The sequence below is a fragment of the Zychaea mexicana genome (genome assembly GCF_025766255.1).
Source record: "Zychaea mexicana strain RSA 1403 chromosome Unknown BDB00scaffold_68, whole genome shotgun sequence".
In the NCBI taxonomy this organism is placed as follows: domain Eukaryota; kingdom Fungi; phylum Mucoromycota; class Mucoromycetes; order Mucorales; family Lichtheimiaceae; genus Zychaea; species Zychaea mexicana.
This window is the reverse complement of record NW_026516731.1, coordinates 126,031-138,556: the sequence shown is the minus strand read 5'-3', so window position 1 is coordinate 138,556 and position 12,526 is coordinate 126,031. Positions and strand designations below refer to the sequence as shown.

General features: G+C 46.3%; 4 protein-coding genes across 4 annotated transcripts; 1 reads left to right on the top strand and 3 right to left on the bottom strand.

Moving 5' to 3' along the window:
- Positions 1-321: 321 nt before the first annotated feature.
- On the bottom strand, positions 322-2,262 carry BDB00DRAFT_535687 (glycosyl transferase group 1). Its single transcript, XM_053117767.1, has one exon. It carries the CDS (start codon positions 1,775-1,777, stop codon positions 479-481), a length of 1,299 nt encoding a protein of 432 aa, XP_052976920.1. The 5' UTR covers positions 1,778-2,262; the 3' UTR covers positions 322-478.
- Positions 2,263-3,332: 1,070 nt separating this feature from the next.
- Positions 3,333-4,846, bottom strand: BDB00DRAFT_979418 (HAD-like domain-containing protein). The gene is made up of 3 exons (XM_053129963.1): positions 4,514-4,846; positions 4,211-4,417; positions 3,333-4,084 (listed from the first exon to the last, which is right to left on the bottom strand). Exons 1-3 carry the CDS (start codon positions 4,769-4,771, stop codon positions 3,506-3,508), a joined length of 1,044 nt encoding a protein of 347 aa, XP_052976919.1. The 5' UTR covers positions 4,772-4,846; the 3' UTR covers positions 3,333-3,505.
- Positions 4,847-5,814: 968 nt separating this feature from the next.
- Positions 5,815-7,863, bottom strand: BDB00DRAFT_790167 (CwfJ C-terminus 1-domain-containing protein-like protein; the record flags this gene model as incomplete). The annotated part of the gene is made up of 5 exons (XM_053120935.1): positions 5,815-5,947; positions 6,104-6,204; positions 6,289-6,713; positions 7,072-7,258; positions 7,357-7,863. 5 exons carry the CDS (start codon positions 7,861-7,863, stop codon positions 5,815-5,817), a joined length of 1,353 nt encoding a protein of 450 aa, XP_052976918.1.
- Positions 7,864-8,434: 571 nt separating this feature from the next.
- Positions 8,435-12,487, top strand: BDB00DRAFT_768403 (CPSF A subunit region-domain-containing protein; the record flags this gene model as incomplete). The annotated part of the gene is made up of 5 exons (XM_053119737.1): positions 8,435-8,660; positions 8,801-9,286; positions 9,377-9,740; positions 9,831-11,697; positions 11,786-12,487. 5 exons carry the CDS (start codon positions 8,435-8,437, stop codon positions 12,485-12,487), a joined length of 3,645 nt encoding a protein of 1,214 aa, XP_052976917.1.
- Between the last annotated feature and the right edge of the window lie 39 nt (positions 12,488-12,526).

Sequence of the window (12,526 nt, the reverse complement as noted above, 5' to 3'; positions counted from 1 at the left end):
GGTCAATTCCTGATTTGATCAGCCGAACTCCTCTCTCGCTCTATCTCTCTCTCTCTCATCATGCACTTTTCTTTAAACGCATAGCATGTAAACACAAAGAATCAACAATGGACGCCCATATTTACGTTTTGTTTATGTATACATCCACAACTTCTCTTTTGTGAATCCCAAACTGAGAAGTATGCAGTGAGCAATTAGTAAAATTGTTATATATATATAAAAATAACGAGACAAAAACAGGGTAACTAAATGAATATACATAGAATAATATAAAGAATAATTCCAACAAGTAGACGAGATACTCGGAGAAGGATACAAAGGCGGGGGTGGTCGATTGGGTTATTGGTATGAAAAGCTATTGTTAAAGAAGAGAGCGTTTGTATAGACAATGAAAATGTAGGCGTAAATAGGTAAAATAATAGAACTATAAGCGAAAGAACGGGTTATGTTTTGTACTTGTAATGACGATGATCGATGATCAGGACGATGCTATGAGAATACTTGAGTGAGCGCCACAATTGGAGTCTGCCGGGAAATCTTCTTCAACACCGCTATCTCCACTACTTGTATGATCTGCTGCCAACGACTCCTCCTTTGCGAAATATGGATTGTTGGCAATGACTGCGTCACGGTATACGCGTACCATGGCCTCCATAGCCTCCCACCAGGTATATCTTTTCGCTTTATCGAGTGCAGCACGACTCATACGAAGCCGCATCTCCGGGTTTTCAACGAGCGTTAGCAAATGCTGCTGGTATTTGCTGATTTGCTGATCACGTGGCATATTTCGCCGGATATCCAACAGCGTTCCTGTGCGGCCATGATCCACTAGATCGCGCACGCCCTCTGCGCGCAAGCCGGCGACTGGCAATCCTGACGCCATTGCTTCCAAAACCACTTGACCAAACGTCTCGGTCACTGAAGGGAACGCAAAGATATCAGCCGAGGCATAGGCAGCCGCCAGCTGGATGCCCTGCAAGTAGCCAGTGAACGTGACAGGCGTGTTCGTCTGTGCGCATTCTGACTGGATAGCGTCAAAGGCAGGCCCATGACCGACAATCACCAAATGACAACGCTGATGATTCATTCCCTTGTACGCCTCAATCACCAAATCCAAGTTCTTTTCAAACGACACACGGCCTACATACAGGATCACTGCTTTGCTGTGTGCCTCTGCCTCATCCACCCCCATCCACTGCGCACGCAATGCCTTGGACCGTCTGCTAGGTGAAAACATGCCCATGTCGACGCCACGTGGCCATATCCTCAGATTGTCATCGAATCCTTGATTCGCGAGCATCCGCGACGTCGATTTACTCGGACACACGACATAGTGACAGTACGAGTGGCAAAACTTGTTCCAACGCCACATGAGCGGTGTAAAGAAGCCCCATCCAAAGTGGCCACAGTAAGTTGCAAGGTTGGTGTGGTACGACGAAACCAATGGGGTGTTGGGGAGATAGTAGCGGCACACTGCAAGGCCCGCTGCACCTAACCACACGGGATCGACCAAATGAATCACGTCTGGTTCGAAATCGATCAGCTTTTGCGTAAATGCCGGTCGCCACAGGTTGAGCTTGAGTTCGGGATACGGCAGAAACGGAATGCCAGCTGTGCCCAGCAATGTCGCGCCTGCGTATTCGGTTCGTCCACTCTCGGGTCCTAGCAGCAGGACTTGGTGGCCCGTGTCTTGGAGGTGTTCAAGCAGGCGTGCAAGCGTACGCGTCACACCATCCACCTTGGGTAAAAAGTTCTCGGTAATTATAGCAATGCGCATGGAGAGAACAAAGAAATTATTAGAGTTTTGAAAAAAAGGGAAAAAACGGGAACAAATGTCAATGGGTAGTGACAATGAAGAAAAAAGAGAGAGAGAAAGAGAGACGCTTAACACAACCCCAGAGCTGCAAGCTCATTCAGGGAAAAGGTTTGAAAGTGGAGGGGGGTTGGAAGGTTTGTTGCGTGGTTTGCGTGCCGTGTGTGTTATATGTTGTGTGTCTGCTCGTAGGGTGGTGCGTGCGTAGTATGAGGAGCGAATAAAATTTAGGGGATGGAAGTTGTGATGTTTTGTCTTGCCAAGGCCGGTTTGCTTCGGGACACGTGTCGCCGGCTGCTGGTCGATGGTGATTCATCCTCGGAAGGAACATTTCAAACGTGCTCACCTTGAGGGTGAGACAATACCTGAGACATGAGCATGTGTGGATGCAGGGCAAACATGCATCATTGTTTGTTTCATTGGAACGAGCGTGCAACGTAAAACAGGTAGAAAAAAAAATATAAAGAACCTTTTCCCCCGCTTAAACGCTACAAATGTGTTCTTGCTACTAAATGCACACTTTATATCCAACAATCATCATCAATAGACCAAGGAACGATAAGGTACAAGATTCCGCTTCAGCGAGATCCTTGTGACCTCTTCCCTGCATTAATGCTGTTGCTATTCGACGGTTCTCTATCCTGTGTTACGCATGCCACTTTCGACTGGATGGTTTTGTTCAAAGCCAAATATCACGACCATCGAAACTTGGGTAGCATTCCATCTTACTGGAATACATTGTGTGCGTTCTACAGTAGTACAAATTCACTCTCTTGTCGTAGTACTTGCATCTCTTTTATGCAATTTTTATATGTTGTGTCGCCATGGATCATCCAGAAGCTATTAGCTTGTTCCGACTGCCCGCATTTGATCTACTAATGTAATCACCATCTTCGTCTGATATACGCATAACAGATATCGCTGATCCATCTACGTCTTGGATACATGCGCAGTATGGACACATTAAACGAGACCTATAAGAACGGACTCTTTGTTTTTTTTCATTGATAGCTGACTGTATGTACTGATCTACTGTATCCAGGGGCTATATGAAAAATTTGGACTTGCTGTTGATGCATCAATTACACCACGCTCCTCATTACTAGATGTAAACCTTAGAAAGCAGAATCAGAGAGGAAAATAACGACGCGAAACTACTATTCTTTGTTTCACGAAGAGTTGAGATTTATTTTTAACATCTCTATTCATACCAACGATTGCGGTGGTATTAGATCAAGGAATCTAAATAGCTTATTGATTTGTATTGCGTATATCACAGTGACATACCTATTGCTATAATTGATAATCAACCCATTCCTACCAACAAATCAAACGTATATACAGTAATGTGAGGTCGCAGATTACTGCAAAATAACCATGCCACTAGTCTGAAAACTCTATGTTGTGAATCCACTTAAAAAAAAGATAGCAACTCAAATCAACAATGAAACCCCTCTTATTGTCATCATCCATCAGTTACCCAAGTTATTATCAGATCCACCTAATATTAAAAGCGAGGGAAAAATCACTCATATAAAACGGTATGCTTCATTGTTTAAATGAGATGTAAGCTATATATACAAGTGCGAATAGATGAGGAGGATGTATGGGAGGTAAGGAGATACTGTGCTTTGTGAAATGGTAAAAAGGGAGATGAACTTTTTTTTCTAAACATATGATTAGGGAACTAATTTAAAGGTAGGAAGCGCGACGGCTAGCATCCTCCATTTCTTGAACGGAAATGGTGTGCTTAGAATCGTCGTTGGGGATTTCGTAGACACCACCCAAGATGACGTAGGGACGGTAAGCGAACTGGGAGAGATCCTCCATGGCAGTGACACCAGACAAGACCAAGACGGGGTCGATTTCGGAGCTGATACCAGCAGCAATGTCGGTATCCATACGGTCACCGATGATACACGTCTCAGAACGGCTGAGACCCAAGACACGCTGAGCGTAGCGCATGATCAAGGCAGAAGGCTTGCCACAGAAGAAGGCCTTGGTCTTGGTGATGACTTCAACGCAGGCAGCGAAAGCACCGCACGAAGGGATCTTGTTGCCCTTGGAGTCCAAGTTCTCGACATCGAGGTTAGTGGCAATCAATTTGGCACCTTGGCCGACCAACTGCACTGCCTTGGTCAAGCGCTCGTAGTTGTATGAGGAACCTTCACCCAAGACGACGTAGTCGGGGTTGTGGTCGTTCATGAAGAAGCCCTTTTCGTAGAGAGCGTAGGCGAGACCGGGCTCACCAATGGTGTAGCAGGTGCCACCCTATTATTTGATGGATCAAAGACAACAATGGTGAGATTACAATGAGCACATACTGACACATACATTCTGTAACTATTCGCTTCGATTTACACTATGTTTCACGTTGTTGTTGGAACTAATACATACCTCGGGCATCTGCGAGTGCAAGAACTCAGCGGTAGCCTGACCAGCAGTGAAGAAGTGGTCCTCAGTGACCTCAATGCCGAGACGGCCAAGCTTCTGCTGCAACTCACGGGGAGTGGGGGCCGAGTTGTTGGTCAAGAAGAGGAAACGCTTGTTGTTCTTGTGCAAGAAGTCGACCAATTCCTTTGCGCCAGGCAAAAGCTTGGTACCCTATTTTAAACGTCACAATGTTAGTACACATCTCTGCAAGTTCCCTTACGACACTCCTCCTCAATCATCCAGCATTCGTGGCAATTAGATACTTGCGTGGTAGATGACACCATCCATATCAATGATATAACCCTTCTTTTGACGGATCTGTTCCAAACGCTTGTTGTGGTATGCGGGATCGCGCAAAAGTGCATAATCCTTCTGGACAGAGGGCGAGATTTGGGGCTTGGAAGGAGTGGTGGCGCCGCTGCTGTTGACGACCATACGCTGGGCGAATTCCATGGCAAGATCACGGGATTCGTCGTCAGTGGGAGGGTTGATGACAACGTTTTCAGAGTTAGGCGATGCAGACATGATGATAGTGATGTATAATACGAGAAGTGTAAGGAAGGGAAACAAGACTAAGGGAGGGGGTTTCAAAACACGTCGCCCTTTTATATGTGCGGCGTCATCCGGGATCCAGATCTCCTATCGTCTTCCAGCTTAATTGCCCTACCGTTTCGCTCATGCTCGTGGCCTTTTTGACGGGTCGTCCTTGTTGTTGCTGTGTGCGTGCGGGCCCTTAATTCTCGTGGTTTATCGGCTGCTTGATCAAGGGCCACTGGCCGCCAATGACGTAGAGACGCTTACCCTAAAGCGGGCATCGGACATTTATGCTGTGGCTTTCTATCTAGAATTTATGTTGCCCGTGATTGTTGTCAACCAGGGTTTTATTTCCATGGCAAACTTCAAGTGAACCTTAACAGCGTTTTATCCAAACGTGGCAAAATTTTCTCGATTTTGTGCACTACTGCACAGCCTTTTGTCCTCGCGTTTGCTATGGACTTCTTGCTCACCCATGTAACAGCATGGCTGTTGCTGCCATTGTTCACGGCTTCCTTTTTCTGCTTATCCCCAACCCTCCTTTTGCCCCCCGAAATTTTTTGGGTTCAAAAAGATGGGCTGCAGCGGAGCCCACGGCACAATGTTAATGAGATGATGATATCACGGAGTGTTAAGCCCCTTTATCGCGCCAAATCTAAAGCATAGCAACCAGCCAGCCAGCCAGCCAACACCCGCCCAAGAAAGAGAAAAAAATCGTTCCCCGCTCCCGTCATAGTTCCACCTTTTGGCATGTTGACAGGCCAAAGATCGGGTTCTACAGAGAGGAATGCACGCACACAGACTCTATCAGCCATCCTCATCAGCACATGCGCGCAATGATGTGCAGTAGCCTCTTTTGGTTACCACCCGATTCCGATAATCCCGATAAGATTGCTCTTTCTTCTCTTTTACATGCACTTTGCTCCCAGAGAGCGCAATTTGTCTTTATACATCATGCATTTGTGGACAGTCTCCCAAGGTAAATAAAAGTAACGTTTCTATATACTACACAATCACACACTGCGGGAGGAGCATTATACAGTAGGATCATACTTTTTGAATGCGTCCTTGAAGGCGCTCGTATCGTTCTTCTCCTCATCAGTCGTTTGCTTGCATGTCTTCCAGTCTTCTCGTTCTGGATGTCCGAGAACCTTGGCTGCAATCAATCTAATATCACCAAGAAGAAGAAAAAAAAACACTAAGCATTAACACCGCAACACAACATGCATCACACGCATAAGGAACGTACGCGCGCATCAGGTTACCCAGACAAGCTTTTTGATGTTCGGAATCTTAAGTTTTTCTATCTGGTTTTTTTTTTACCTGCCGAACTGTAGATTGAAGCGCTCTCGAGGCTGAAGAACGTGGACAAGCGACTTGCCGTTCGGAAGCTCCAGCTTGAAGAAATTGACATCAGGGCCAGTCTAACGAGGGAATACGCTCATTTAGATAAACTTTTTTTTTGTCACTCCGAAGAATATGAATTTTCATGAGACAAGAGCACTTACAGGCACTTGATCCGTCAGCTCAAATCCTTCTTGTTTGGCAGCCTGACGGGCAGTAGCCTCAATCGAGTCTGACTTGTCCTTGGGTACCGGTACAATTTGCATATGGGCATGACCCATGAAGGATTGGCGCGATAATTCAAAAACAAGCATGTCCTGGCCATATTCTGCAAACATTGCCCGTAAGGCATTCTTGTATTTTTCGATCTCCCCAGTCAATTGTGCATGTGTTTCTGCTGGAACCTTGTTGAACGTGGTGTAATGCGTCACAGGCACTAAAATGATGTGGCCGCCACCGGGGACGCCGCTCTTGTCTTGAGACGACACAAGAGGCCCCTTTGCAAGGGTCGCATAAAGCTCGCTGCCGATCGAGACAATGAGATGCTTTTCCAGTTTAGGATTGGCCAAGCAGAACCAGCATGATTCCACTGATAGATGGTGTGTTTGTCTGTTAGTGGGGTCATATCCATATATTACATACACATAGCAGATCCCTGATGATTTCCCATCTTACATTTCTCAGCATCTCGTTGTGCCTGTTTTTCCTGCTTGGAAGGACAGTCTTGAATAAAGTGACCGGGTTGATTGCAGATTCGACAAATGTATCCTTCTTTGGGCCGTCGAACTTTGTTGGGACAGTTTTTGATAAAATGACCTGGTTCGTTGCAGATCTTGCATACATAGCCATCGCCTGGTCCTTCTGAGTTGTTGGTTGCTTAAAAGATGTCAGCTTTAAACAAATAGGTAGTAGTACAGCCCAGCACAGTGCGTTTTTCATATAATTACCTTGACGCTTTGGATTTTGCTGACCGCCCCAAAAGAAGCTGCCTGAGTCATCTTCTTCGGGATGTGGACGCTTCTTTCCAGCCGCAATAGCCTCTTTTGTAAATGGACATTCAGTAGTGGTAGGAAACGATGCTGTCAAGGCTTCTGGTGATTTAATTAGAGGTTCCATATTGAAGGCATAAAACCACTATTATACGCGAAAAAATACGTGGAGAATATTAATCACTTAATACGTCATTTTAATTTAACACTTAACACGTATCTCGATTGAATGTCTGGACTTACTCTTTGTTTTGTGTCATTCAGAAAGTTTCCCAAACCAATGAAGCGTGTAACATGGTCCACGGCTCGTTCGTCGGGAGGACCAAAGCCAGTGACATTCTTGTAGGGTTCACGTTCACAAAAGGCCCCTTCAGCCGCGGCGAAATAATAGCGCGGCTTTAATGCAGCCGCAAGCTGCGCCATGGTCACCGATCCATTCGCTGGTGCGGCTTGAATTGCCTTGCTACCATTTTCGATGCCACTTGGCCACAGGTGTGTCATTAGAATATCGACGCCTGCGGGCGCTGTGATGGGCATTTTGGTCATTTTAAGCGCTTGAACGTCTTCGTCTGTAAAGCCGTTGTTGTCTGGAACACCCGAAAGCCAGGCAATCTTTAATCCGTTTGCGGTCGTCAAAGTACCCTTTTTGCCGAGATAGTACAGGTTGTCGCATACTTCGCCATCGTTCGCATCAATTCGTGACTGAGCGGCTTCGGGAATAGGTTGATCGCCAGTCATGAAATAGGTCATGACAGGAACTGTTGTCGTTGATTACAAACGTGAGCGTCGCACGGGAGGGGGGGGTGCGTCAGCTTGGGTTTTTTCCCTATAGTTTCTTCTTGGTAACAAAAAATATAACGTACCGTCGATTTTATTGTTTAACAAATCATTGAGAACTGACGCATCCGTGTCTTGGGCAAAAAAGTTGCCTGTGCATAAATGAACGTCGAAAGGACCGTGTTTTTCGTGAAGCTTCTTTGCTCTGGTGAATAGATCACCAAACTTGCTGTCGGTCGATCCCGTTACTAGTCTATCAAAAGCTCATCGTTTATAAGTTTTCTGGTCTCCCGTCTTTTAATTAAAGTTACTTGCGCTAGCAGCAAATAAAAAATCGTACACTTTTACAGAAGTTGACATTTAAGAAGACCCTATGTAGACAAGCCACTAATGGTTGAAGCATTTGGGACAGTGCGACAGGACGACATGATATCGGGATACGAAACTGGGTTGAACCTCTTGGAGGGCCATTACCAGTGTGCGTAGTATTCGTACTTGCTGTGTCGTTTCTTGAACCACGAAAAAAAAAAGTGTGAATCCGGTCATGTTCTTGTACGGTCTCACAATCAACCCTTCAACCGCCATTAATCAGGCGATCCATGGCAACTTTTCTGGAACTAAACAACAAGAAATCATCACTGCGCGAAATACACGCATCGAACTTCTCAGACCTGATCCCAATACTGGCAAAATTCATACCGTCATTTCACATGAAGTATTCGGTCTTGTACGTAGTCTTGCCCCATTCCGCTTAACGGGTGCCAGCAAAGGTAAATTTAACCAGAAATAAAACAGCAAAACGTGTTGACGCGTACAATCCGAAATAGACACGGCCACTTTATATTTTTTTTATTCTTTTACCAGTGCTAACAAAGATTCGTTTGGCATTATTTTTTTAAAATTATAAAAGATTACGTTGTTGTTGGTTCCGATTCCGGACGCATTGTTATTTTGGAATACAATCCTGCGAAAAATACGTTCGATAAAGTGCATCAGGAAACATATGGCAAGACCGGAAGTCGTCGGATCGTTCCCGGTCAATACTTGGCGACGGATCCCAAGGGCCGTGCAGTCATGATTGGCGCAGTCGAAAAGCAAAAGCTCGTTTATATTCTCAACCGCGATTCGGCTGCACGTCTGACGATCTCCTCCCCACTCGAAGCACACAAGAGCCATGCTTTAATTCACCATATCATTGGATTGGACGTTGGTTTTGAGAACCCCGTGTTTGCTTGTCTGGAAGTGGACTATGCAGAGACGGATCAGGATCCTACAGGAGAGGCAATGAAGAGTATCGAAAAGTTGTTGACGTATTATGAACTGGATCTCGGTTTGAATCACGTAATCCGAAAATGGAGTGAACCTGTTGATTTGCGAGCCAATATGCTTATTCCAGGTAAGGTTATGAAGAAATGAAGGGGATGCCACGGTATAAGGGTTTCTTGATTTGGACGCCAGTAATAACTAACATGCGTATGATAATCAGTTCCTGGTGGCAGTGACGGACCTTCTGGCGTACTCGTCTGTACAGAAAACTTTATCACTTACAAGCATCAAGACATGCCCGAGCACCGTATTCCCATTCCCCGTCGAGCACAACCGCTCGAAGACTCTAGCAGAGGCATCATTATCTGCTCTTACGCTCTACACAAAATGCGCATCAACAAACAGACCCAATTCTTCTTTTTGCTCCAATCCGAAGAAGGTGATTTGTACAAGGTGACGATGGAGCACTCGGAAGGCGAAGTTCAGGGCATGACAATCAAATACTTTGACACGATACCAGTAACAAATGCCCTTTGCATTCTGAAGAGTGGCTTTTTGTTTGCTGCCACTGAGTATGGCAACCAGTAAGTAACTTTTGTATAAATAGACCCTTTGCATTATATCAAAGATATCACACAGCGCAGATGCTAACTTATATAAACTATTCATCCTAGCCATCTTTACTCGTTTGAAAGTCTAGGCGATGATCCCGATGATCCAGAAATCTCATCGGCTGATTATATGGAGGCAGAACAAGAGCAGGAGGAAACGCCGCTTGTATACTTTACGCCACGACCGCTCAAAAATCTGTTACTCGTTGATGAACTCGAATCGCTCGCACCATTGTTGGACACCAAAGTTCTCAACCTTGCGGACGAAGAATCACCACGAATTTATGCTCTGGCTGGCCGCGGTGCACGTTCAACGTTCCGTATTTTGAATCAAGGTCTCGAGGCCGGCGAACTTGCAGTCAGTGAATTGCCCGGTAACCCTAGCAACGTGTGGACAACCAAGCTTCGGGCAGACGACGAATATCATGCGTACATCGTGGTATCTTTTGCCAACGCCACACTCGTTCTGTCCATCGGTGAAACGGTCGAAGAAGTAACGGACACAGGCCTATTGACATCAGCACCTACGCTGGCTATTCAGCAACTTGGCGACGACCAACTCGTCCAGGTGTATCCCCACGGTATCCGTCACATCCTTGCCGATCGTCGTGTCAATGAATGGCGGACACCAGGTGGACAGGCAATTTTGCAAGCAGCTACGAACAATCGACAGATTGCCATTGCACTATCGGGCGGCGAAATCGTGTATTTCGAACTGGATAATATGGGCGCTCTGAATGAGCATCAGGAGCGTAAGCAGATGTCATCCAACATTACATGTCTGACCATTGGTGATGTACCAGAAGGACGACAGCGATCTCGGCACTTGGCTGTCGGTTGTGATGATCAGACCGTACGTATCCTCAGCCTCGATCCTGATAGCTGCTTGGAGAGCATTTCCATGCAGGCTATGCAAGGTGTCCCTTCGAGTTTATGCATCATTGAAATGTTGGACACAGGTGTCGAACGAGGCCATGGCACTCAGTATCTCAACATTGGTCTTTCAAATGGGGTGTTACTTCGTACGATTCTTGACACCATCACTGGACAGCTTTCAGACACTCGCACTCGCTTCATCGGCGCCCGCAGCGTCCGCTTACACAGAATCAATGTTGAAGGACGACCCGCTGTGCTTGCCCTCTCCACAAAGCCTTGGATCACCTATACATTCCAAGGCCGTCTTCATCTGACCCCGCTCAGCTACGAAATGCTTGAATCTGGTACTCCATTTGTCAGCGAACAGTGTCCTGAAGGTGTCGTCGCTGTCGCCGGCAACACGCTGCGTATTTTCACCATTGAAAAACTCGGCGAAATCTTTAATCAAGTCGCTATTCCATTGAAATACACGCCACGCAAGTTTGTGCTTCACCCAGCTACCAAGACGTTTGTAGTTATTGAATCCGATCACGCTACGTTCTCGCCTGAAGAAAAGCGTAAAGAACTATTGGAAAAGGAAAAGGAAGGCATTGAGATTGATGAGGATATGACCAACTTGGATCCTCAGCAGTTTGGCCATGTGCGTAGTAAACCAGGGCGTTGGGCTAGCTGTATCCGTTTGCTGGAGCCGTTCCAGGGCGAAACGTTGCAGGAGATTGAGTTGGAGGATAATGAGGCTGCGTTTAGTGTGGCTGTGATCCAGTTCAGAAGCAATCCACATATGACCGAGGTGGAGGAACAGTTTGCGGTGGTGGGTACAGCTAAGGATGTGACTCTTGCCCCACGCGGATGCTCGACAGGCTACCTGCGATTGTACAAGTTTGTTCGTAACGATGAAGGCAAGGTGCAGATGGAACTCGTACACAAGACTGAGGTCGACGAAGTTCCCACAGCTCTGATCGGTTTCCAAGGACGGTTACTGGCTGGTATCGGTAAAGCTTTGCGTATCTATGATATCGGTCGGAAGAAGATGTTGCGCAAATGCGAAAACAAGGTAATTATCATCGACGGGGTGAATGACGTTATTATCTACGATTGATTATAAGCTAACATGGCGTATTTGTTCTGAACGGAAATAACAGAGCATTCCTAATGCAGTGGTTACGATGCACACCCAAGGCGACCGTATCGTTGCCACGGATATTCAGGAATCAGTTCATTACTTTGTGTACAAGCATGCAGACAACCGACTGATAGTGTTTGCAGACGACACGACACCTCGCTGGACGACGGCGTCGGCCATGATTGATTACGATACTGTGGTTGGAGGTGACAAGTTTGGTAACTTTTTTGTGAACCGTCTTCCAACCTCAATCAGTCACGATGTCGACGAGGATACAACCGGCAACCGCATTTTGCACGAAAAGGGCGTCTTGCATGGTGCACCCAACAAGGTCGAAAATCTAAGCCAATACTTTGTGGGTGACATTGTCACATCTGTACACCGAACAACATTACTATCCGGTGGCCGAGAGGTATTACTGACGTCCACACTATTGGGGTCGATCGGGATCTTTGTACCGTTTGTATCGCGTGAAGATGTGGACTTCTTCCAGATGTTGGAGATGCACATGCGTGCTGAAGCACCACCACTTGCCGGACGTGACCACTTGAGCTACCGCAGCTTTTACATACCCGTCAAATCGGTTATTGATGGTGATTTGTGTGAACAGTACAACTCATTGCCGGCAGAGAAGAGGCGCCTTATTGCCGATGAACTTGATCGAACGGTTGCTGAGGTACAAAAGAAGATTGAGGATATCCGTGTGCGATCCGGATTCTAAAACTGAGGCTCCTAGCATCCAACCTTCACCCCTTCATCT